The sequence below is a fragment of the Apis mellifera genome, linkage group LG7 (assembly GCF_003254395.2).
Source record: "Apis mellifera strain DH4 linkage group LG7, Amel_HAv3.1, whole genome shotgun sequence".
Lineage (NCBI taxonomy): Eukaryota > Metazoa > Arthropoda > Insecta > Hymenoptera > Apidae > Apis > Apis mellifera.
The window spans coordinates 4,776,872-4,804,525 of record NC_037644.1 but is presented as its reverse complement, the minus strand read 5'-3'; the positions used below and the strand labels follow the sequence as shown (position 1 = coordinate 4,804,525).

The window sequence follows — 27,654 nt, the reverse complement described above, 5'->3', positions numbered from 1 at the left end:
ATTGATCGCTTTCAATTTACCAATTAGAATTTCATATTATCATTTTTTAAATATATAAAAATTTTCACATTTTTCATAAATATAACTATTTGTAATATTGGTTTCAATTTGTTTTCTATTTTATATCATACCATAGTTTTTGATTCAGAAATAATATATTTAAAGTTGACGAATGCTGACATAAAATGCTATCAAAAATTGAATGCTTTTAGAAATATTTCAAAATTGTATTTTGATTAAAATTTAGATAATGTGTATGTTACAAAAGATCAAATGTAAATATATAATCATCTTTTCTTCTTACAAAATATACTGAATACTATATTGGATATTAGATTTATGTATGCTGAATAGAAAAGTTTTTTTTATTAATTTCTAATCTTATTGAATTCAATAAAATAAAAATAAGTTTCAACACAAATTACGCAATGATGTAACTAATATTTCTACAGTAATTAATTTCATTTAAAACATTATAGAAATTTGGTTATTAAAAAAATTTCAATAAATAAACAATACAGAATGTCCCCATTATTTCATCTAATATGAATTTATATTGTATATAATTTAAATAAACTTCAAATAATATTTTTACATTTTTTGTTTGTTTTGATTTTTAAAAAAATTATAAAAAAAGATATTCACAAATTTACAATTCCACATATTAACAATCTACATATTTTTCTAAATTTTTATTAAATTTCAAAAAATTGCTATCTGTTCCTATAATATATTAACAAATACTATATTTAAAAAATATAGTATAACATAATGTAATTTGAAAAAAGCAAAAAATTTATTCAAAGTTTCATATATTGTAAAAAAACAAAATTTTAAAATGAATAAAATTATTTAAATAAAAAAATCTTATCAATATAATAAGAATCTTAGCAAAAAATAAAAAATTAATCACAAAATCTATATTTTTTAAATATTTTAATAAGAGATGTATTGTAATTTGTTTTAAATTATTTTATAGATTTATAAAAAATATATATATTATTTATTTTTTTAAAATATGTTCTAATAACTAAATTTCTACAATATTTTTAATGAAATTAATTATTATATGAATATTTTTTATGTTATATATTGTACATTCAATGATCATATTTTAAAAATATTGAACTTTCAATTATTAGATATTTATAAAAATCTGTAACTTTGTAATGATAAAATGAAACAAATATAAATAATGAAATTGTTATACAAATATAAAATATCAGATATCTATTATATTTATATTATTTGATATGAATTTAAGTTATTATAAAATTATCTCAATATTAAATATTATTTCTTATTATTATTTTTTTTAAACTTTTTTTTCTGCTATTGATTAGAAATTAAATTTTGTTTATATCTTGTCAAATAATAATATAAGAGTGCTTTATATTTTTTTTAATATCAATTTATATTTAAGAAATATATATTTAAGAAATAAATTAATTTTAAACATCATATTCTGCACCAGCTATTTTCTCATTAATTAGCCAAGATACTAAATTTAAACATGTTTCATCATTTAAATACAAGATATTCATAAGCATTCCTTCAGCATAACCTACAAGTAATCCTGCACAAACATCAAGAATATGATGTCTCCTCATTAAAATCCTAGACATAACTATAGCAAATACCCATATTAATAATATTGTAAGAAAAATAGCAGATACAGGCCATATATATGCAAAAAAATAAAAAATAAGCATTGAACGTGACGCATGACCTGAGGGAAAAGCATATTTATCAGGTCCTATCGAAAAAGGATCATTGTTATGTGCTGGTCTTTTTCTTCCTGTCAGTGCTTTCAATATAGCAATAATAATAATGTCTAGTAATAGAGCTAAAAACATAAAATGTTAAATATTATGAAATATTAGCTTTTAATATATAAAAAATCATTAATGGAATTAATACACACCTGTTATTAAATTAATTTGTACTTGGTACAAACTTTTAGAATTAAGAATCCAAATAAACGCAAGTGACAATGCTAACCAAATTATCCCATGACATGATACCTATATGAATAATATAAATAATATATAACAATTAATTAATCTATACATTATAATCTATCTTATAATATAATCTTACATTATATTTATTTAAGATAACTTTTATGTACAAAAAAATTTGATTTCATATTTTTTATATATTAATTGTATCTAACTGTAAAATATGAACATACCTCTAATATCTTATAATATGCTTTTAATTTTCTCATAGGTTTTAAATCTTCTATACATTCTGTAAAAACTTTGGTTAATCTAATGTCAAGATCTAATGTATTTTTTATTATTAATGGAATTTCTCTTTTCTTATTCTGAAAAAATATTTTACAAAATATCTATTTTATATTTTTATAAAAATTTTTTAATATTTCTATATAATAATATTATTCTACATAAAATTCTACATAAAAAAATAGTAAGTAATCAATAAATAATAATTATCGAAATATATAATATCTATAAAATTAATTTTAAAAATATTGTAAAATATAAACAATTTTTATTAACTAAAAGACTAAAATTATGATTAAAAAGTTATTAGACAAAAAATTTATATATATAAATAAAATGTAAAAACATATTTATTATTAACCTTATATAATACCTTATTCATAGTACGTTGTAAATAAACTTAATAAAAAACAATTTTTAAATTATTAATATTACCAGAAAGTCTATTTAATGAATTGTTATGAATTATTAAAATTTATACAATATTATCTTTTTTATATATATATTCACATGATCTGTAAAAATTCACAAGTCAAATTGAAGCAAAAATAACGAAGAAAATGACGTCACTTATAAAATTAAATAATTATGAATAATAATTAATATAAATAATAATTAAATATATTATACAAAAAATTGTAAAGAACGACAAAAATAATCTAAGTTTATTTAACAACAAAATTTATTCTTTTGAACTGAAATGCTTTACATTTACTTTGAACTTTTATTATTATTTTATTTATATCAAAAATATATAATAATATTAGAAATACAATTTATATATATTTTTATCCTTTAATTATGCATAAGAAATTTATTAAAACTATTTTATTTTCCAATTAATAATTAAAATGAATAATTTTATTTCAGAATCTGTAAATTATCTTTTTTAAATTAAATTAAATAATTAAACTAAAATAAATAACTAATTATAGAAATAATAAAATAAAATATTTATTTCAAATTCAATAATGATTAAATTGTACTTTGTATATATTATTTTGAAAATTCTATTATTTTATATTACTTTATGAGACATTATAGATGATTTTATCTTTATGTCAAAACAATTATCTTAAACTATATCTATAAATATATATCATCATCTTTATGCCAATGATACGTATGTTAATAAATTATCTATTTTATGTAAAAACTGGAATAAATTTTATATTTTTATTTTTTTATATTTAACTTTAATTCATAATAATAAAGCAATGTTTTACTATCAAATTGGATTTTAGTAATAAATACAATTCATTTCAATGTTGATCTCGATTGTCTTTTTATATTTTATACTTAAAATATAAACTTTTATAAATTATTGAATTCGTGTTTCTGGTATAAAGATGATTTTAAGATTCGACTTAAATCTGAATTCCATTTACAATAAATTCTAGAATTCAGAGAGGGCGTTAAAACTTCAAAGAATAATTCGTTTCAAATCGACAATTCTGTAACTCTGTTTTTTTTATGTTAATTATATGTTTTTATTTAAAGATTTTTAAATCATATAAAAATTATATAAAATTATAGAATTATAAATTATAGAATAAAAATTTTTGTGAATATAAAAGATTATAAGTGTTATCATGATTTATATTTTATTAGCTGAAAATTTTAAGTTAATTAAATAAAGATAATTGTGTATAAAAATGCAAAAGAATCATCTAGAGATGCCAAAATTAAAGCGAATTAAAAGGTAAAAATAAAATATTCAATATATTTTCATATAATGCAATTTTATATATTTTTAGAGTACGTAGCACTATACTAAAAGTAATAAGAAGAAATAGGAAATAACAATATAATAATAATATTCATTCAATAATATTTATGCAGATAAATTATTTATTATAGATCAACAATATATAAGTATGATTATAATAACAATATAAAAATGATTTTGTGATATTTTACTATACAAAGCAAAAATTTTATTTTAATTTGTTACTTAGAATTAAAATAAAGTTATTAAAAAATATTAAATAATTATATGATTTAAATTTAGAGATAGAGATAAAACTTTTTTATAATCAATATTTACAAAAAATAATTTTAAAAAGCAAACGAAAAGGAAGAATTTTTTTTGTCAGTTAGTTATAAATAATTAAAAAAGTATAATAAAAATTATTTAAATTGAAAAGTAAAAAAAAAATATATAATAAATTATATATAATATATAAAAATACAATAAAAACAAAAATATAAAATAATTAATTTACAAATTAGAAATCTGAATAATTTTATAAGTAAATATAATCTAAACATCATTTTGTAAATTATCATATAATTGAACATATAGTAAATAATTATTTTAATTACAGAAAAAGAAGATATTAAAGCGTTAAAAGATATTGTATCATTTATATTTTTCAATTATATATTTATAATCTTTAAATGTATTTAATTGTAATAATATTATTCTTCTTGAAGCGTCTAAGAAATGAAAAGATACAAGAACAAGATTTTAAAAATTTATTCATTTTAAAATTTATTATAGGTTTGATTTAAATAAAAAATTAAACATATCAAAATATTAATAAATCATTAAAGAGTTTGTAAATATTTTCACAAGAAAAATCATAGAGAAATAAAATTAAAATTCTTAATATTGAAAATATATTATATAACTGTTAATATCAAATTATTATTTTTGTTGATCGAAAAAAAAATTTTATAATTTGCAAGTTTTATCAAAAACTGCATCCTTATTTCTTAATGCAATATTACAAGTAATAGATATGAAATCATATATAATATATACCGTATACTCAATAATTATATATAATATATATTAAATTATATGTAATAATATAGTTTGTTTAAAATATTTAATGTATTTAAGATTTGTTTATTTTTTTTTTATAATTTTTATATAATCAATATATATCTTTCTTATGTTTACTATTTATAAAAAAAAACTAGTAAGTATTATAATTATATATTTACAATAAAAATTGTGTTAAAATATTTTAATAAATTTTAATATTATTCTTAATATTATTTAATATAAAAAAATTATATATTTTTTGCACTAACTTGATTTTATTTGTTAAATAAAATTATTTTTTATATGATAAAGCAAGCAACGCCATGTTTTAAAAATTAATAGCATTTTAATTACTAATCATTATCATTACTATATTGATTATAATATTGGTTATATTGGAAATATTGATATATCAAGCTTAAGAAAATAATAGAATACTACACAAAGAAAAACAATTAAATATTTTTTTTAATGTAATGAAGAATATTTTAATTTCTTAAAACACAATGCATTCCTTAAACGAGAATAGCGCTGCTGACGGAATTTCTTTGAAATCTGCTCGCATTTGCTGATTGGTTACTTGGAAAATGGAAGTGGAGATCCATATACGCATGACTGCGACCTTTCGCCATATTTAATTTTTACCAAATTTTGTGAATCGATGTAAAGAAAATTAAAAGAATAAAAATTATGTATCATGAATGATTAATTAAAACAACTTGGAAATAGGTATAAAACGTTCTTATTTCAGAATCAGAAAATATTATGATAGAAGTAGTTAGACACAAGTTGCGTAACTTGTATGCATCCAACCCCCGCGGATTTTTCCTTGCTCGCGCGCGATTTTATTCTGCGCATGGAAAGCAATTTTGCCCAATCATAAATAGGGCTATTGTGGGGGGATGGTGTATGCTGCTGGCGCATTTCATACATCCGAGTGTAATGGTAACCAGATAGAGGCGTCGCGCGGGGCTATCGGCCGGTTAGCATCGTAAATACTTACTACTTACTTTCACTGAAAAATTTTTTCTCCTTTTTCTCGTACTTTTCTCTTATTCCGTTTCATAATATTTATATTATTTTGTTTTTTCTAATTTTCTATTTATTTTCATTTATCTTTTGTTTTTTTCCTCTCTCTTTATTATTCTTTTTTTTTTCTCTTTTTTTCTTTTCATCCGCAGTACTTTTTTTTCTTGCGACGTATACGTATGACGTACTATGTTCACGAAACGGAAGTAATACAGCGTGATGCACGACACGTCACGCGCGCGTTCTCTCTTTTTCTCCTATGTGCCTGTGTGCTGCAATAAATCGCGTTTGTGCGTGTGAGCATACGACCAAGCGAGTGATCTGTGACGTCAGTGGTCCGATCGGTTGTCACCTGTCAAGCTCTCAAACAAAATCTTACCTCGAATTTTCTCGTTCACTGATGCAATCCTTTTTATACTCTCAGCTTTTTTTTCACCTATATATATGGTTTCATTCCTAATCGCATCTCTAACTTTTGCTCTCTTACTTTTATTCTCTTTTATTCCGTTGCACTCATACTAACCAGACTCGTGCCGACCACGCAATCCGATCCATTTCTCTCTTATCCCCTTCTACCTTTCTCTACTTCATGAGTACCAGCAACTAACCCCCTCTCTACTTAACCCTCGCGATTTCTCCCTCTCGCCCTGTAGTTTCTTCCGTCCACCCACCTTCCTCCTTTCCATTTTCCTCCTCTTACTCTCATCACTGTGCCAGCTTCTATCCTTTGCCATTCATTTTCTCTCACTCTTTTCGGTTGGTAGAGCCAACCAGTGGCGTAGCCAGTGGAATTTCTCTCTTTAGGATTTCTCTCTTTAGAAAATGAATGATTTTCATTCATTAGTATTAATATAGTATATTAATCGAATAAATAATATTATTTAATATAATATTATATTTTACAAATGATATATATATATATATTTAAAAAAATGATAAATAAAAAATAACAGTATAAGATAATAATAAAAAATAATAATAAATAAATAAAAATAAAATCATTAGAAAAAAAAATATAAGTATCAATTTATTTCAAATTATTTTAAAATTAAGAAATATTGTAATATTTTTAATAGATAATATATATTATAGATAGTAAATAATTGACTGAAGTAGAAAATGGCACATATACTCGATCTATACCATTGGTCAACTACATGTATCTATTTGTCCATCTCTTTCGAGCTTTGAAAGTGCTCTTTTACCGCGGCTTTCCCTTTCCTCTTGTCCAATCTGGTGGTAGGAAACCACCCCCGCGCAATTCGCCCTTCCTGGTCGTCTCTTTGTCGGGCCGAAAAGCGTCGCTTTGAAGCAACGAGAGCGCGACTGGCACCCATACTCCCCACCACCCACTTCGTGTTGGTCGCCGGGTTTACCACCCACCGATATACAACCCCGCTCGCTCCGCTCGCCGCGACGACCGCAGACACAAAAACAATAACAAATCGATTCGCGAGGGCAATGGGAAGGGGTCAACGAGAGGTAGGACGATGAAGAAGAGAGGCAGGAGAGGGAAAGAGGGTGGTTATATATATATCTCTCTCTATCTCTTGACTCTCCCTTCATCCCACTCCAGCTCTCTTTCTCTCTCATTTCTCCTCGTCCCTCTTTCTGGATATTGTATAGAGAACGTTATGCTAAAGTATGCATGCACGAGGGTCGGTCCAATGGTCAGGAATCTCGCGAGTTCGTTCTGTGGCAGCACGTATCCGGACGTATTTCTCTGTACCCCGTTCGTGCTTCGCGAGGGAGAGTCCGTGTGCACATTACTTGCGTACCGATGGTACTGCATAACTTCCGGTCAACTGACGGAAACTTACAAAGATCAGCTGTGTGCTTCTTGTTATTATAATAAGAATCGGGGTGAAGCATAACTAGGAGATGATTTACCGTAATGACAATCGGCCTGAATTATAATAGGCCACCGGACGGGCATCCGTAAGAAGGAATCTTTTATTATGTTTACTTTCCATTTATTTTTTTGTTTTATTTATGTTCAATATATATCCGCGTTTTCTTTGATTTGATTTTTTTTTCTTGTTTTTTTTCATTAATTTCTTTGAATTATGAATTAGCATATAACTATAAATACAATATTATGTTTTTCATTGTTTTGCATGATTCTTTTGAAAAATGGCTTATTTTCCTTTTAGTATATTATGCTATTTTTTTTCTTTTTTTTTAAGTTTTTTTTTGTTAAAATAAAATTTTTGTAATATTTTATATTAATAATATTTTGTTTTAATATATATATTAAAATAAAATTGTTGTGAAACTTAGTATGATAATTACTATATATATATATATATTATATATTATATAATTATACATTTTATATACATATATTTTATATATATTTTCTCGTTATATGGATCTCATTTATATATAGATAGACTGAGCATGAATCAAGTTTAAAATAATAGTCAAAATATGAATCGATAATATTTTATTATTATTTTACTTGTTTATCTTGAATATGTTGATTGAGTGTTGAATTGAAGTTCATTGAAGAATTTATTAGTAACAAATCTAAAAAAATTATACATAAAACTCATATGAACATTGTGTTATTTGAAATGCTATGATAATCAATTTTTTTAAATATTAACTTGTGCTTCGACTGTATAATCGTTTTGAACTTTGCTCATTGCATATCTACAAATAGATTTTTTATCGTTTTATCGTTAATAAAGATATGAATATTGATGAATAAAGATTACTTAAGATTAAAGCGTTTAATTTTGAAATAGTTATTATATAATTACAATAGTTATTTATGATTAATTATCTTATTATATAATAATTTTTTATTCTGATATAATAAATATAGAATAATGAAAAGATGAAAAATCTTATAAATAAATAATCATTTTTATTCTTCTTTTAAAAAGAAATATTTTATTACATTTAAATAAAAAACATCTTCTATATATTTATAAATATAATATATATACATATATATATATATATACAGTAAATATATCGATTTAATCTAATGAATTGATAATTAAATGATAATAGATATTATAAGATATATATATGTATATGTCAATATACATACGTTTATTATACTATATATATGTTAAAAAAATAAATAACAAAATAATAGAAGATTGATTTCATAATGATATGATTTTATATAATTTATATATTTCTAAATATAATATATAATATTATATATTATTTAGTAATATAACAATTTATAATAACAAAGATCATATTATATGGTATATAAAAAAAATGATTTTATTACAAAAATTGTTTGATATTTTGAAATATATTATAAAGTATAATAATATATTAATATATAATATTAATATATAATATTAATAGTTTTTCTATAGATTGATGCACAAATTATGTGAAACCTAATTTTTATTTTTTAAATGGAATTATATAATTTTTATATTTATTATATTCTTATATTATATACTTGTTATATAATTATTATATTAATCGACATTATTTTTTTATTAAAAAAAATATTTATATCGAAAAATCATTAGTTTCAAAGTTATCTTCTTAAAATTTATAAAATTTTCTATATCAAAAATAAGAAACATTCAAAATGATATCTTCATGTTTCGTATATATATATATATATATATATATATATATATACACACATATACATATGAAATATTTATATATTGAAACATTTTTACACAATATTCTCTAGAAATTGAAACAAATACAAAAGTTGATTAACAAAAATTTCAGTTAATACTTATTTATTAATTATAAACAATAAAAATTTCCATTAAGGTAGAAAAATCAATTTGTCTCCATTATATTATTCTCTTTCGATGTGGTTTTATCTAACGCGAATTTAATATTTAAATTATTTTATAATTTAAATAAGCTTCATAAGTAATTTTTATATGCAATTAGTATATTTGTTTTGATTTTTAAAAAATAAAGAGGAAAAAATATCCTACGAATATATTAATATTTTATATATATATATATATATATATATATATATATATATATTATATTTTATATATATCATTTATTTATTGAAATTTTTTTAATAACCAAATTTCTATAATGTTTTAAATGAAATTAATTACTGTAGAAATATTAGTTACATCATTGCGTAATTTGTGTTGAAACTTATTTTTATTTTATTGAATTCAATAAGATTAGAAATTAATAAAAAAAAACTTTTCTATTCAGCATACATAAATCTAATATCCAATATAGTATTCAGTATATTTTGTAAGAAGAAAAGATGATTATATATTTACATTTGATCTTTTGTAACATACACATTATCTAAATTTTAATCAAAATACAATTTTGAAATATTTATATTTCTAAAAGCATTCAATTTTTGATAGCATTTTATGTCAGCATTCGTCAACTTTAAATATATTATTTCTGAATCAAAAACTATGGTATGATATAAAATAGAAAACAAATTGAAACCAATATTACAAATAGTTATATTTATGAAAAATGTGAAAATTTTTATATATTTAAAAAATGATAATATGAAATTCTAATTGATAAATTGAAAGCGATCAATATTATTTATAATAGGAAAAAAATTACATGAAAAATTACATTAAAAATGGATTTCAAACATTATTATTTAATTTTTTATAATAATTTAAGCATTTTCACGAAATCAAAAAGTATATTTCTAATTTTTTATATATCATTCTTTTTTTTCTTCAATTATAAACGATTGTTGTGATATTTTCAAAATAGTTTGATGATATATATTAATTTATTGCAATAAAAAATTTTATAAAATTTTTTCTTTGTTTATAAATATGTAAAAAAAAATTCAAAAAAATTTATAATATTAAATTTCTATTGTAACATAAAATCATATTATATATGTATATAATCATATATAAATTCATATATATGTGTATATATATATATATATATATATGTATGTATTACTTTATATATTAATTTAATAAATGTAGTTTTTTTATTTTTTAGATATATTTAAATACAATGGGATATATTTATAAGAAGTATTCATAATTTACAATATAAAAGTAAAAGTAACATTTTTTATATTATACACATATATTTTATAATATCTATTTTTGGTAAATATATAAAAGGATAAAGTTTATGAATTTATAAGATGAAATCGGAAATTTGTTATAAATCGAGATAGAAAATTATATTTATAGTTCGAAATAAAAAGAAAATCAAATATCATAACGAAATTAGAAAATTTCAATAAATAAATTAAATTTTTCAAGTTTTCAAGTTTTCAAATAAATTAAATTTAAATTTTTTAAATACAAATGAAACTGGTTAATTCTATGTAGCATAATAATAAACTGATAGGTAACCTATTTTATTTATATTTTAAATAAGGAAAATATAGAATCTATTAAATTAAAATAATATATTATAATAATATATTACGTATTAAATATAAAATTAAAAAACTATTTTTCAAGAAAATGAAATTTAAAAATTCAATTATAGAATTCTTTGATATATAATATATTCAATTCCGGTATATTTTTCCTTCTCTTTTTTCTTGTTTTTTTTTTTTTTTTATGAATATATTAATCTAAAAAAGTATTGATAATAATAACAATGAATAATGATTTTTATTCAGTATATATACTATTTGTATCTTCTGAGAATGTAGAATTTGTAATTATATTTACAATATTGCAATTAATTATCATTTTATTGAAATAAGTTATTAATTATCAATATATAAATTTTTTTTAAATGAATATGATTAATATCGCTAGCGTGATAACTATATAATATATTTTTATCTTTATTTCAAATTATAAATAGTTATAATACAAAATCAAAATTAATTTGTATATAATCGAACTTATAGATATACAATAATTTTATAAAGTGTTAGTATATTCTTTAAAACATAGGTAAGTTCTTTAAAATTGGATTATTTGGAGAAGTTAGAAAAATTTAGATGATGTAAAAAATTTTTGAAAAAGTTGCTATTGATTGGATTTGCGAAACGAATAGTAAGGATCTTTTTTTTTTTAACTTTTTTATCTATGCTTTTAATGAAAATTTTTAATATATTTTATAAACTTCTATCAATTATATATATGTTCTAAAAATTGTATCAAAATCTATTAACATTGCTATGAACTGCAAACAATAAAAGATGATGAAAATTGTAATATTTTCGATCTAAATTCTAAAAATTTTTATAAAAAACAAATTTTAATTTCTTTAGATTGTTTATTTTTAATCAAATGATTTCAATGAAACAGCATATATATATATAATATATATATAATTAATATAAGTTTTCATTTTAGTCTCAAATAAAAAAATTATAAAAAGCAACTTTGACTATTTTTTTCAAAATAATCGAAGTCAATTTCGTACTTGATATTTGATTTATTGCGGTATGTAAAGATTATAATGCCGGACAAAATAAAAAAATTTAATATATATTATAATTTAATATTTGTACATTTTGCATAATTAGAAGAATAAAATTTAGTAAATTGTACATCTTATATATTTAATATGTCTTTTGAAGTAAGCATATTAGATTTTTAATTTGTATGATATATAGAAAAGAAGAATAATATATGTATAAAAAATATAAAAAAAAAAGAAACTAAATATTAGTTAAATTTTAGTTATATTTATTTTTATAAATATAAGTATTAATTTATATCTATAGAAAAAAAAGAAAATGATAATAATAATAATAATTGATAATAAGCTTTGTCAATAATGAAATTGATAAAGTTGATTTAAAATTCTAAATATATAAACATTTTATAAAAATTTTATTAAAAATATTTTTTAATATTCTTTGTTTTAAATTTTTACTTTTTATTTTCATATTGCATATATTTTGTTAATTCCAAAGAATTCTTTAACTGAAATTCAATTTCAGCCGATTATACGTTTAACTAATACATCTGAATCTCTTATTTGGAAGAGTCATATTAATTTCAATGACACAATACTAATCGCAATACTAAAGATTATAGTATGTTAAAAAAAAGATGCTGAGAAAAGAGTTCAAAAATTTAAAAAATTTATAGCATTCATCAAAAGAAACCAAAAATACCTAATCAATATAAATTATAATATTGCAATCAATATTTTTGACATAAAATTATTATTGATAAAAATTCGATGTCATGAATGAATTTTTTTGCAATACATGTAAATAAAGAAATTAACTCAGGTTTTTTTAACACAATTATAATATTACTAAATAATTAATTTATTAATAATTTATTAATAATTATTTCACACAAATATGAAAACTATTAGCAAAATTATAAATAAAATGTATATTTGTTATTATTTGCTACTTTCGAATAATAAGTTGATGTGAATGAATCCAACAATAATATTTTTTATATTCAATAGTAAATTATATGTAATAATAATATTAAAAATTTGCACTTCATTTATATATATATATATATATATAGATTGATAGTTTTTTATTTAAATTTTTTTTAATTTAATTTTTATTATTTTACCTATGAATTTAAATTTATTTGCGTATTTTTTATATTTTTAAAAATATTAAAAAAATTTTTTTTTAATATTATCAACATATTTGAAATTCTAAAGTTTATTTCGCAAATTTTTCTATTTTTAAATGATTTGTATAATATAGTTAGTACTATTTTTATTATTTTATTTGGTTTATAAACGTATTCATTTCAAGTTACATAAAAAAAATGCAATATTTTCAAATTATTCTAAAGATTTATATACAAAATTATTTCAAATAATATAACTTTTTAATTTATTTTCTTTTATATTAGTAAATTTATATTTCATAATCGTATGAATATGATTTTGTTAGAAAAGTATTTTTTCTGAATAGAATAAGTATTTGTTTATATTATTATATATATGTGATTTATGAGTAGTATGTAAAATATTACAAATAATAATAATAAATAATATATTGTTTCATTTTATTATGTTCGTTTTATTCGTTAAACAATATCTGATATATACAAATTTGATAAATTGTTTAACAAATAATCTTATTTCAAAAAAAATATTTTTCATCTTATTTAGTTAAATCCAATTCATTTTTATTGGATTTTGATTGAATTAATAAATCTTTATTTTGTTTCTTCTTTTTTTTTATCATTTTAAAAATATATTTCATATGATTACATGGTCTATATTTCGTTACAATGATTGTAATAATTTGTACATATAAAATGATCTTTCTCTGTCATATTCATACATGAAAACCGATCGATAAATTTATTAAGAAAAATATTTGTTGCATTATTTTTATGTTATTCGCTTGACGAAATGAATAACAAAAAAGAGAAGATTTAAGAATTGACACATAATCAAGAATTCTTTCATTTAAAAATTTTTAAATGGAAATGATTATTAAAATGATTGTTGTTTCTATATATAATTTTCTAGATAGTATATACGATTCGAAATAAATACGAATTTTTGTAAATAATGAATTCTGAATTCTCATCATCATCGTCAAATTTATTTATTAAATAATTATTATTAAATAGTATATTGCAATTAAGTAATGCATATTTCAAGAAACTTCACGTTTGAATTTATCCATTTTTTTCTTGTTTTCCATTTCGGATTTTATTTTCTTTTTTCTTTATAATGTAACAACAAAAATTAAAAAAATAGTTATATTTTAATTGATTTCTATTTAATCAATTATAAATGAAACCATAAAAGTGAATTAAAAATGGAGACAAGTTTTATTTTTATTCGTGATTTTCAAATATTTTTATGTTTTTCAAATATTTTTACGCTATATAAAGATAAATGCAATTTTATTTTTAATTTTGATTAATTATATTTAATTTTGATTAATTTTTAATTTTCTTCATATATTTGAATGTTCTTGAAATTGTATGCGTTTTCATGTATTTTATTTCAGTATTTCATTACGAAAATCTATTGTAAATTTTCTCTGAATTTTGTTCCTAATTTTGTTATGATTTGTTTATGATAAAAAGTTTTTTTCATTATGAGAAAATTATTTTTGATATTTATGTTTTTATTTATTTTATTTATATATTCCACATAAAAAACATATCAATATGCATATAATAATTATGATATAATTTTTTAAATTATTCATTTGTTATTATTTATATCATTTATTATTTTTATTTATATTTTTTTATATTCAATTTTTTAAATTTTTTACTTTGCCTTTTTCTTATTTCATTGTTTATATTCACAAATAGATATTTTTCTTGAAAATTTCAAGAATTTTAATTTTCAGATAATTTTTAAATAATTCCACATGAGACATCATTCTTATATTTTATCAAAAACCATTGTATTTTAGCAACAACTATGTAATATCATTTATCTTTAATCTTCAATATCGGTTAATCGAAGTGTTATATTATAAAAATTAATATTACATAATAAGAATCGGTAGTTGAAGGCAAACAACGAATATCATTATTTTTATTACGTTTCTCTATTTTAAACTTTCCATTTATAATCGATTATCAGTCGAAATTTTAGAATTACTTCAGAATTTGAAATATTGAAGAATCAATATGTTATCTAAAATCATTTTTTAAGTTATTTTATATTTTATATTTCGAACATAATTTGAACAAATCATAATCATAATTCGAACAAAAGCTACGAATTTATAGAATTATTTTTACAGTTAATAATCACTCTTTCAGATGGAATATGGAATCTGGAGTTTTCACGCCGCGGGTGAACTTTGGGGTGACCCGCGTCTCACCCGAAGGCATCCGATTCTACCATCAAGTGCAACACAGTTGCTGCCGAGATCCGCATTCGCCTTGAGTGACTTCCATCGACCAAATATGGTGTCATTACCGTTGACTTCCGTTGGACCGCCATATGGACCTATGGAACTCGTTACAAAACGAAATAGTGAATGGGATGTGAAGAACGAGGAGAAAGAAAAGGAGAAACAGGATCACAACGAAGAAAACATCGAACGAGTCAACGAAAATGATAATCAGGTTTGAATTTGGTGAAAGATTTATTTATTATATAAATAGATTCAATAAGATTATCTTGTATTCATGGTCTTCGATTTAATCAATTATATTTTGTAGTGATTACTAAGGAAATAATCATAATAATCATAATCATTAATTAAATAATAATTGTAATGATGTATAATCATTGATATCTGTAATCTTTGATCAATAATTTTTAATTACTCATCATATGATGCATATCAAAATATATAAAGAAAATATTATGTATAGAATATTTTACAGATAATGATAAAAAAAAGAATCTACATAAAAAAATAAATTGAAAATATATAATAAAATTTTTTTATTTGATTTTTTATTTTAAAATAAATCAAATGAAAATGAATTATATAAATTTTATAAATATAACTATTATTAAATTCTTGATTAGGTATAAAACTATTGATATTCTACACATAAAAATAATACAATAATAATAGATATAGATATTAAAGATACATTCACAGATTCTGCGACAAAATGTTTAAAATGAATATTAATTATATAAATAATAATTATATAGTTAAAAAAAAATTATATTTACATATTAAAATAAACAATTAATTTCCTGTGTTCCAAAATTATAATATATAATAAAATAATAAATTATAATAAATAATTAAATAATAAACATGTATTTTTTAAAAACTATAAATAATATTGTTATTATAAATAAATTATTGATTTAATTATAATGAAAATTATAATCATTTTATAACTGATTATTAACCTAATCAATGAATGAATTGAGTTTGAATTAATTATTATAATTATTTTTCTTAATTATTATTTATAAATTATTTAATTATTTTTTAATGATAAAATCAATTATTTAATAATTATTATAACATAACCAAGACATAACTTTGCATTGATCATAATTTTTTATTATAAATTACTTTATTATCAAATCCATAGATTCCATAAGTTTTTGTGGATAGCTAAAATTGCGAATAATAACGAACATTATGTATATAATATTTATACTTATAATAATAATAAATAATATACAATTTAGATAAAAAAATAAAGAAAAAAATATTAATGTACAATTAGAATACAATAAAAATAATATATATTGCATTATTATTTATAAAACATCAAATTTTCTATTTAATAGTAAAAATATTTCAGCTCTATTTAATCTTTTATAAGATTTTAGATATTTCCGTTAAATTAATAAATTTTCTTCAAAATTTTAAATATTATTATAACTGTATAATATAATTATTATATTCAATATACTATTATAATATATACTATATACTATATAATATATATATATATATATATATTATACAATATATTATTATAATATATATTATATTCAATATACTAATAATAGTTATGTATTATTTATTTATTTATAGAAATTTTTTTATATTTAAAATAATAGAATTAGAAGTTTGAGATATTTCGTGATATAGACTAAAATGAGGTTTCCTATAAGCTTCAAATGTTGTATTTAATATTTCAAATACAAAGATACATGTATTTAAAATTATATTTAAAATTATATATAATATCTATGTAAAATCACATCTAATTGAGTATTTGAATATTATATTTTTGTATCTACTTATTTTACTTTTATTCTATAATGTTTATTTTTGAAACTTAAAATGATATCATTAAATTTTAATTGAAGAAACAAGGGTAATAATATGATTGAGACTTTAATTTATAAAATTAAAAGTATACTCAGAATTAATGTAAGCAAGTATTTTAATTCTTTAGCATTTTCTTTATATCATTTTTATATTAATTTTGAAAAATTGTATGTTTATACACATATACATATATATGATTTGAAAATAAATAGAAAAATAGAAATAAATAGAGAATTTTACAATATTTTATTACAATTTAATCATAAAATTATTATATTGACTGTTATTTGTGTTTATGAGATTATATATTTCTTTTAAATTAAATTAATTTAAATTAATTCTTATTTTTTTACTAAGTCTAAATTAATTTTTTCATTAAAAACTTAAGAAAGTTAAAGATAAATATTAATAATATTTTTTTTTATATAAAATATTTAATTATATTAAAATATTTATTTCTCGATGATTGTTATGCGATATTAATTTTTAGTGCGTTATTATTGAAATTATTAGTTTTTTATTTATTATTGTTATAATTTTTGTTATTTTATTATAATTTTTCTTAAAGCAAAAATATTAATTTTTATAATTAATTTATTAATTTTAATAACAAATTATTTTAATATTTTTTTTATATTAAAATGAAATTAATAACTAAAACAAAATAACTAAAAATAATAAATAATAAATAGTGACAGATAACAAATAATAAGTTAAAATTATTATGTATTAATTCAAGCTATCAAATCGAATAGTTTCATGTATTTTTTTTTATGAAATAAATTTTTTTAAATTCATTTTATTATTTTTTATATTTATTATTTTTTATTATTAATGTCTGATTTCTCATTATATTTATGACTCATTTCTAAAATAGACATTCAATTATTTATTCATCACAAGAATCCTAAAATTATCACGAAGTTACTTAGAGAAAGTATATTTATAACTATATTTATATATATAATTTATTATATATATAATTTATATAGAATCGCTTTATTTAAATATAGCTGTTTCTTTAAATAATTTTATTCTTTCGAAAAAAAATAAATATGAGTTTATCTCACCGAAAACATTATTTGTGCATTTTCATAAATATTATAGAAAATTATCAATGAAAATGAATATTATATCTATAACTTTTTAAATAATTTTATTTTGATTTTAATTTGTACATAATAATATAATAATCTGTTATATAAATAATAATATATAAATTATATATATGAATAATAATAATATTAATAATAATATTAGATCTGTTAAGTATTATTTTAATATTTATATTCATGAAAATCAAATTTTTTATATTCAAAAAAATTGGGAATTTTATATCATCATCTATTAAAATTTTTTAAAGAAAATATGTAATTTTCAAAATGATAATTCGTTATAAAAAAAAATTTATATGTTATTTGATATATTATTTTTTAAATATAAAAGAAAAATATATGAAGATAATTTAAAATAAAATATAAAAGATATAAAGTAAATGTATAAAGTTAAATTGTTAATTATTACAATAATTTAAATTTTTTAAACTTTTAAAAAATTATCGAAAAACAAATTGAAGTTCAATATTAATATAATATAATATTTTTAATATAACATCTTTAATATAATATTTGATTCTCTACATTTCTTTTAAGTGATGGAAAACGATCGTCATGTCAATGAGCATTTCATTTCGATGTTTCTATGTTTTTCTAATGTATTCTTTCGTTTAGCTTTTTGAATCACTCTTCTATTTAGATAAATCACGATTTAACAATGACTATAGATGCATTGCTGACATATGTATCTAATATATCATATTAATATATTCTCTTGTTGCTATATGTCGATATATCGACAAAACGACTGAAAGCTTGATATCTAAATAACAATAAATCATGATATTGATAAAGATTATATATATAAATGCAACAAAAATATCTATAGTATAACGAAGTATATATGAATTCAATAACTCTTCAACTAATATTAATTATTCAAAAATGAAATTTTGAATAAGTCGCAAAAACGTCTTTTTTCGACTTATTTTTTCATATAGATTCATTTTCTTGCTTATATTTAATCAATAATATGTTGTATATAAAATAGATATTTATTCGTTTCGTATTACATGATAAATAATCAAATTTAAAATTTTTTATAAGATCAAAAAACTTTTCATCAAAAAAATAAAATTTTCATCCAAAGTAAGAAGTAATGAACACAAGAATTTTTTTTGTTATGTTAGATTTCCGTGCCGAAAGAAAATAACGAGAATGAAGATGCTGGAGAGGAAAGCGATACTGGAAGTACAAATAGTTCGCACCGTTTAGCTAACAATAATTTATCGACAAAACTGTTCGATCCTATGGCTTATCTGACATTTGACAAGGTTCGTTTAATTTTATATATATATTATATTATTTATATTATTATATTATATTATATTATTATATTATTATATTATATATTATATATAACATGATTTATAGTACATATACACATATATTTATTTTGTGCATGCGTATGTGTTTAAGGAATCAAAATTAAAATTATTTATAATTCTTAATTGATATCGAAAAATCACAAGTAATCACAACTTTAAATAAAATGATATGGTACATAAAAATGTTAACATACTTATATTTTATATTTTAACCAACAAATTAAATGATATTTATTATTTAAAAATTTATTGTTATTTATTATTTAAATGATTTACTACATATTATTTAAAACGAAATAAGTTAATATTAGAAATATTAACTTATTGTAGTTATCTAACTATTTTATATAAAAATAATTATAATTAAAGTGATGTCATAAAATAAATTTATGTTGTTTAGTGTTAAAATAAATTTCAAGCTTTTAATATTTAAATTAATATCAAAATTAATATTGATATATCGATTAATAAAAAAAAATATATAATTTCATTTAAAATAAGAGTAAAATAAGAGTATAATAATAAATAATGGATATTCTTATAATTTTTGAAACTTTTCACATTTAAAAAAAAAAAGATTTTTATTTTCAACTATTTTAATTGTATATACTATATGATGCTTCATCTTCACTTTATGTGTTATTATTTATTTATTTTCATTATTTTAATATAAATATTTTATTAAAACATCATCTTAATTATACCATTTCTATAATATTTTTCTATAATATTTTTTCAAATTAGGATATCTAAAATAGATCATTTGAATAACTCATTTGTTTTTAAAAAAATATATATCAAATCAAAATTGAAATTTCAAGATAAATATAATATAATATTAATAATTTTTTATAAATGAGATATCAAAGTTAACTTCTTTTTTCTTTAATACAATAATATAATTTTTTTACTTATCTTTTAATAAAGAATTTTAAGAATATAATAATAATTAAAATATAATGATAATGAAAATTATTCAAAATTATTCAAAATCAACTTAAATAAAAAGTAAATTGTTTTAAAACATTATTCAAATATTTTGACATATATTTATACATATTCACATATTTATATAGTTTTAATATTTAAAGTTATTTTAAATATTAATAATTTGTTCTGTAAAATATTTGAGAATATATTATATAATGAATTTTATTTAAATTTATCAAAAAATTTATTTTTATATGTTTTTACATATAATTTTTTATTTTTTAAATATTTTATTTATTTCTTTCATTTTCAATTTGTTTTTACAAATAAAAATCTAAAAATAATCTCTAAATTTTTTGTTTAGAAATTCTACAATATGAAATTCTATATAATAATATATTTAATAATTAATATATCAATAATTAAAAAACAAAAATATTCAAATAATATCTTAAAACATTTTATTTTTCATTAGAGAAAAATATTTAAAAAAATATTTTAAATAAAAATAAATTGATATCTTCATATTTTTTCTTTATCTACAAAAAAATTATTAATAAATTATTTTTTCAAAATGAAACAATTTTGATGTGTAATATTTTTTTCTATCACAAATTTTTCAAATGACCTGTTTTAAATGTTTTTATATATAAATTTTCATAAATTCATTTATTAATTTAAATTCTTAATTATCATCAACGATTTTATCCAATGTTAATTATTTATACATAAATTATTATATTATTAAATTTATTAAGTAATTATGCAATCTGAAATACACGATAAAAATAAGAGAAAATGTTTGTTTTTGTAACAGGATGGAACAGTTACACCAGTTCTGAATGGCTGGGTTCTTGGCGCTTATACCGCTATGCTTGGAAGACTTTCAGCAGCGACAGCGGCTCTCGAAGCAACAGAAATTCCAAACATTCCATCTGACAGCGATTCTGAGAGCGAGCATTCGTCTTACACCGAAAAGTATGTGTTATGATAAAATTATCAATTACTTTTCTCAAGCTAAAATGTTCTACATTATGATGTATTTAATTTGGTTTCCTTAATGCATTGAAAAATTAAAATTTTTTTATATATTTATTGGATCAAATTAAATAAGGAATTAAAAGGAAATTCAAATGATATTATATATACATGTATATTCATGTGTATCAAGATAAAGAAATATTCAAGTGCGAGTTTTTTATTTAATATGTCATGAAATCGATAAAACGAACCAATGAATCTGTCCGGTTAGAAAGCGAATCTTTTTTCCTTGATCAACAATACGAGAGCGCGTTTCTAATATTTCAAAAATTCAAAGATAAATGGCATCGTAAATCAACAGCTTTGAAGGATATTGACCAGCGTTGAGTTACGACCGATTCGTGAACAACGATTACGAAATTTAAAAAATAGAAAAAGAAAGGACAAGAATTTTAATTCTGTAAAATTTTTTGGTTTTGATTTTATGCATTTCTTTTTATTTGTATTAGTAATATTTTTTTCTTTGATTGAAATAAATAATTAAGAGAATTTTATAGAAAATTAAAAAAAGATTAAGCAAAAGAATTTTATCGAAATTTCAAAATTAAATTAATTTTCTTAATTTTTCTAAATATATATATTATTTTATTAATTCTTCAATTTTTTAATATATTATCGTTAAATTTTTTCCTATATTTCAGATATAAAATAATATTTTGAAAAATTAATCAAATTAGAAGAAATTTTAAGATCATTTTACATTAATGAAATATTTTTTTATGTAAAAATCACAAAATAAAATATTAAAATATATGTAATGCACATGTAATATGTAATATATAATATAATATAATATAATATAATATAATATAATGTAATGTAATGTAATATAATATAATATAATATAAAAATATATTAATTTAAAAATATTTTTAAATTTTTATTTTATATATTTGAATTGATATACAACATTTATATTAACATTTTGATTGATATATAACATATATTAACATTTTAACGAAAAATATATTTATTTCTTATTATTTTATTATTTTTTTTATTATTTATTACTTTATTATTTATCTATAATTTTTTTTTTCAAAGAAATTAAAATTTTTTATTGGATTTCAGATCTCGAGGTAGTAGTCCAAATATTAGCAATGCACATCGTGGTTATTCCTGCGGTTCTTGTGACATGGTTGCGCCAACAAGGCCAGCTTTACGAAAACACATTGTTAATTGTCATCCACCAGTACTCAGCACAGAAACTGGAGAAAAGAAAAGTTGTCCGTCCTCGGGCTGTGATTTTACCACGAATAGTAGATGCGAAATGGAGACTCACGTGGCTTCACATGTAGCACAAGGAATGACATCCACTGGAAAAAAACGAACTCTCGCATTGCAACGCGTCAGGTATAGGTACTTAACGCTTGTTTTAATTTTTTATTATATTAATATTTCATTGTTAACTCTTATATAGCAATCGATATCTTTATTTAGATGCAAAAATCAATTTTTTTATTTTTTATTTTTTCTTTAATTTTATATGAAATCAACAAATATTTTTTATATATATTTAATGTCTATATATCTATTGATTTTTATTATATTCTATTGAAATTTTTAAAAATATAAATTCTGAATTAAAAGATAAATTTATATATAATATAAATTTTTAATTTCATTATATAATATAAATTTCTAATTTCTAATATCATATACATAATATATTTATAATTTATATTTAAATAATTATTTTGCAATATTATATCAATAAAAATAATTAGAAAATTATCCATTCAATTAATATTTTGAAATATATTTGATAAAAATTTATTAAAATATTTAAATATTTAACAACAATGAAACATGAAAATCTTCATTAATAACAATCTTCGAATACAAAATAAAACAAGAGAGTGATAAAATATAATTACGCTCGTGTTTATAATCAATAATTAAATCAAAATAATTAATTAAATAAATAATTAATCAAAATAAATAATTAAATAATAAATTTCCAATAATAATAATATTTATTGCTATATAATATATACTATTAAATATTATATATATTATTATAATATTATAATATTATAATAGTAATATTATAATATTTAAAAACTAAATATTTAATATAATTTTGTAATCTCTCAGTTTTTAAAGTTAAAAAAGATCTCTAATTATGTAAAATAACATATGAAAAAAAAAATTTTTATAATTTTATTTTTTTTTTGTATGATATAAATCATGCTCAGTTTTTAAATTTGCATTTTGCATCTCATTAAAATAATATTTTTATTTAAAAAATTAAATTTACTTAAATATTTTTTTTTTAATTTTTTAATGCAAATTATATCTTATATAAATTTTATTTAAAAAATTTAAGTTTTTCATATTTATAAAAAGAAATTAAGTTTAAAATTTACATGAAATTTATTTTAAAAAAAACTATTAAAACTTCAATTATAATATTAATGTTATTTTTAAATTTAGTTAATGTAATTCTGATTTATTGTACTATTCCACACATAGGTATGAAAGGGAAGAATACAGATGCTCATTATGCTCATATGCCTGCACCATCGAAAAAGCGTTTCAAAGGCATTTGAGAGCACACGCAAATGGTATAGCACCAGAAACGAGAGTGAGTTGTGCTGTTTGTGGGGCGGACAGATCATCGGAAGTCGATCTAAGCAGACATATGAGAAGGCATCGTGACGATCGATACTTTTGCTGTGACATTTGCATTTTTCGCACAGTACAGTTAAAAAAGGTAATATTTTTTTCTCTTTTGACACAAAAACTTTATTATTGGGAATATTGATGCATAGAATTCCAAAGTTACAAAACCAATTGAAATCAATGAATTTCGATTGTTTCAAATTCAATTCCGAAAAGCTCGTATAATCTTTAATCGTAAATTCTTTGAAATTTCATAAAATATGATTGAAATATTTTTACTTGTAAATTAAAAATTCTATATGTATAAACATATGATATAAATGCATACACGTCAACTATATACCATAATCTGATATAACATAATCAAGAATAATGTGCTATTTGCACATTATTATAGATTTAGTTTTAAACAATTATGATAAAAAATTTCAATGAACAACATTGGATTGCAATTAAATTTAAAAATGTTAGATTTATTGTGAATATAAATCAAGACATAAAGAAATTAAGTAAATAATTTATCACACATAAATATTATGATATTTATCTAATATAAATATATTTAAAAAATATTTATAATTTATTATAATTTCATATATAAAATTCAATTATAAATGTTCAAAAATACAAAAAATGATTCAAATCAAAATAAAATAAAAATCAAGAATAAAAAAAAAATTGTTTTCGATCTCATTTTTTAGAATTTATAAACTATATAAATAAATGTAAAGCAACTCATGTAACAGAGAATATAGTGATCTTTAAATTCAATAATACAGAGTAATTTGTCTCAATACAAATAGTCATACAAATAAAATAAAAAGTAAAATATTTAAAACTAAAGTTTAGAAAAACATTTTGAGTCACTATACATCTGAGCTGCTTAATCTGATTTATATTTCTTTCTGTAAGGAAATTCAAAACATATGTCTCGAGATAGATTTAAATTTTTTATCATCAATAATTAAAAAATAAAATCGTAAAATCGTAAATTTAATATTAAAAATATTAAATATTATAATTAATATCAGGATATAATTTCGAAATTTTCGTCATTTATAACTTAATATATTTATTATAATAATATATTTATTATATCGTCTTAACTTAATATATTTTTATTCTTCTAAATTATATTAGTAATAATTAATATGTCATACTCATAATTATTCATATATTTTTTCAACCTACTATCTCTTTTCATATGTATATAATCCAAAAAAATGTAAAAATATATTTAAATTGATATAGATTTGTTTAGATGATATATATGATGAAAATTTCAAATATATACATACAATATATATGAAAATAAATAAATAATTTAAATTAAAAAATGATTTCTTGTATTTCATTAGCTCATTCAACATCGGCGAATGCATACAGGAGAGAAACCACATCTATGTCCACATTGTGCATACAGAAGTGCACGTCGTGATAATTTACGTAGCCATGTAAGACGTGTCCATAAAAAAGAGAATCTGTATTGCGATACATTTAGTCCACGTGGCATGTTGCTTACACCTACGATTGAAAAAGATATATCTCTGGTGCAGAGCGCGGAATCTTCGCCTTCATCCAATTCGGAGTCGATGAATTAATGAAAAAACAATACAAGACATGAAAATAATTGAAGTTTCGAAATTCGATTGGGGACCGAAAAATTAAGCGGTTCGTCATCGCTTTATATGTCCTTAACTTTGTCAATATATAATGACTTAGAAATAATAAAATCGATTTTACATTGGCAGCGAAGATCGTGTCGTCACTATTCGAGCTTTTTTGAGAATTGTCAATCGATTTTTTTAAAAATTGATCAAATGATCTAAATTGATTAATTAATCTTGAAATGAAAATTTATAGAAAAACCAATATTGGTTATTTCTTATTTGATTATTTTAATCAAAATAGAAAAGTATATAATTATATAGTACTTATATACTTATATAAGTATATAAGTATATAATTTTTCAAAATGATAGTTTAATTTGAAATTGATTTAGATTCAATTTAAATAAATAATTTAAAGAAAATAATTATATTATAAGTTGGATTATAGAATGACTTAGAAAAAATTAAAATATAAAATTGTAGATTTCGCGCGAGACTAGTGACGATGAAAATAGTCAGAAGTTGTAAATACATGGAGTTTAAAGAATAATAGTTTTGAAAAAATTTTTTAAAAATCAATCTTAACTTCTTGAAAAAAATTATAATCCAACTTTTTAGCTTGTTTATATAAAATATATATACGATTTTAATAATAGATTACAATATGAAGTATACGAATATAAACTAAAAATTTAAAGCGTAATATACAATTATATTAGCGCAACTTCTGGCTAATATAACTTCGTCTTTAATAAATAGAAATTATGTAGAGAATTGCATGTGTCGATAATTCAATTTAATCTTGGAATTCTAACGTGATTTTATCATTAGCCAATTTAATTATCGAAATCTCTTAGTTGATCGACGAACAGCGATCAACAAAAATTAAAGCTGCATAATGGTGCTAGAATCGTAGACTGGATTATAGAAAAAGACTGAAAATAAATATTTTCACGGTATGTGAAATTCGTCCTTTATCTTCACTTTAAACCGTGATTCAAATATAAAATTTGCAATTATTAAGACTGCTATCCAATAGCCAAGAATTTCTCATGCTACAAAATCGATTAATCTATTATTATTATTTCATAAAATTATAAAAAATATATAACAATCTTAACAAAAAAATTTTTATATATAATTTAATCAATTTCATTTTTTGCATTTAAAGAAATTAAGTGTATTGATAATATACATGTATACATATAAATCTAAATTAAATAATTATGTAGCATGAGATATCTGGTCTCTGGAAAAGGTGCTATTTTGCAAAAATAATTTTATCATCGCGTTCTTTCATATTAAAGCTTCAGCTATAATTATTATTATTATTCATCCATATGATTGTATA

General features: G+C 19.3%; 2 protein-coding genes across 7 annotated transcripts; one reads left to right on the top strand and one right to left on the bottom strand.

Moving 5' to 3' along the window:
- Positions 1–1,398: 1,398 nt before the first annotated feature.
- LOC552437 (phospholipid phosphatase 6) lies at positions 1,399–2,806 on the bottom strand. Of its 2 annotated transcripts, none has more exons than XM_624811.6 (4): positions 2,623–2,806; positions 2,195–2,329; positions 1,925–2,024; positions 1,399–1,846 (listed from the first exon to the last, which is right to left on the bottom strand). In XM_624811.6, the coding sequence occupies exons 1-4, from the start codon at positions 2,629–2,631 to the stop codon at positions 1,452–1,454; spliced, it is 639 nt and encodes a 212-aa protein (XP_624814.3). In that variant the 5' UTR covers positions 2,632–2,806; the 3' UTR covers positions 1,399–1,451. The 2 variants fall into 2 exon arrangements, with proteins under 2 accessions (XP_624814.3, XP_016772828.1); XM_016917339.2 differs by having other exon boundaries at positions 2,611–2,792.
- A 1,019-nt stretch (positions 2,807–3,825) lies between these two features.
- On the top strand, positions 3,826–26,556 carry LOC100578126 (zinc finger protein 26-like). Of its 5 annotated transcripts, XM_026441757.1 has the most exons (8): positions 3,845–3,951; positions 5,552–6,004; positions 15,714–16,022; positions 19,899–20,042; positions 21,844–22,004; positions 23,139–23,426; positions 24,543–24,783; positions 26,051–26,556. In XM_026441757.1, exons 3-8 carry the CDS (start codon positions 15,714–15,716, stop codon positions 26,291–26,293), a joined length of 1,386 nt encoding a protein of 461 aa, XP_026297542.1. In that variant the 5' UTR covers positions 3,845–3,951; positions 5,552–6,004; the 3' UTR covers positions 26,294–26,556. The 5 variants fall into 5 exon arrangements, with proteins under 5 accessions (XP_026297543.1, XP_026297542.1, XP_026297545.1 ...); XM_026441758.1 differs by lacking the exon at positions 5,552–6,004 and having other exon boundaries at positions 3,826–3,951; XM_026441760.1 differs by lacking the exon at positions 3,845–3,951 and having other exon boundaries at positions 5,451–6,004; positions 23,139–23,420.
- Positions 26,557–27,654: the final 1,098 nt, after the last annotated feature.

Excerpts from the sequence above, each read along its gene's own strand:
- LOC552437 (XM_016917339.2), bottom strand. The coding sequence starts at position 2,631 with ATGAATAAGGTATTATATAAG. Across the intron at positions 2,025-2,194 it reads CATATTATAAGATATTAGAG|GTATCATGTCATGGGATAAT; the intron begins GTATGTTCATAT and ends TTATTCATATAG. Across the intron at positions 1,847-1,924 it reads ACAAATTAATTTAATAACAG|CTCTATTACTAGACATTATT; the intron begins GTGTGTATTAAT and ends TTATGTTTTTAG.
- LOC100578126 (XM_026441758.1), top strand. The coding sequence starts at position 15,714 with ATGGAATATGGAATCTGGAGTTTTCACGCCGCGGGTGAACTTTGGGGT. Across the intron at positions 16,023-19,898 it reads TCAACGAAAATGATAATCAG|ATTTCCGTGCCGAAAGAAAA; the intron begins GTTTGAATTTGG and ends TTGTTATGTTAG. Across the intron at positions 22,005-23,138 it reads CATTCGTCTTACACCGAAAA|ATCTCGAGGTAGTAGTCCAA; the intron begins GTATGTGTTATG and ends ATTGGATTTCAG.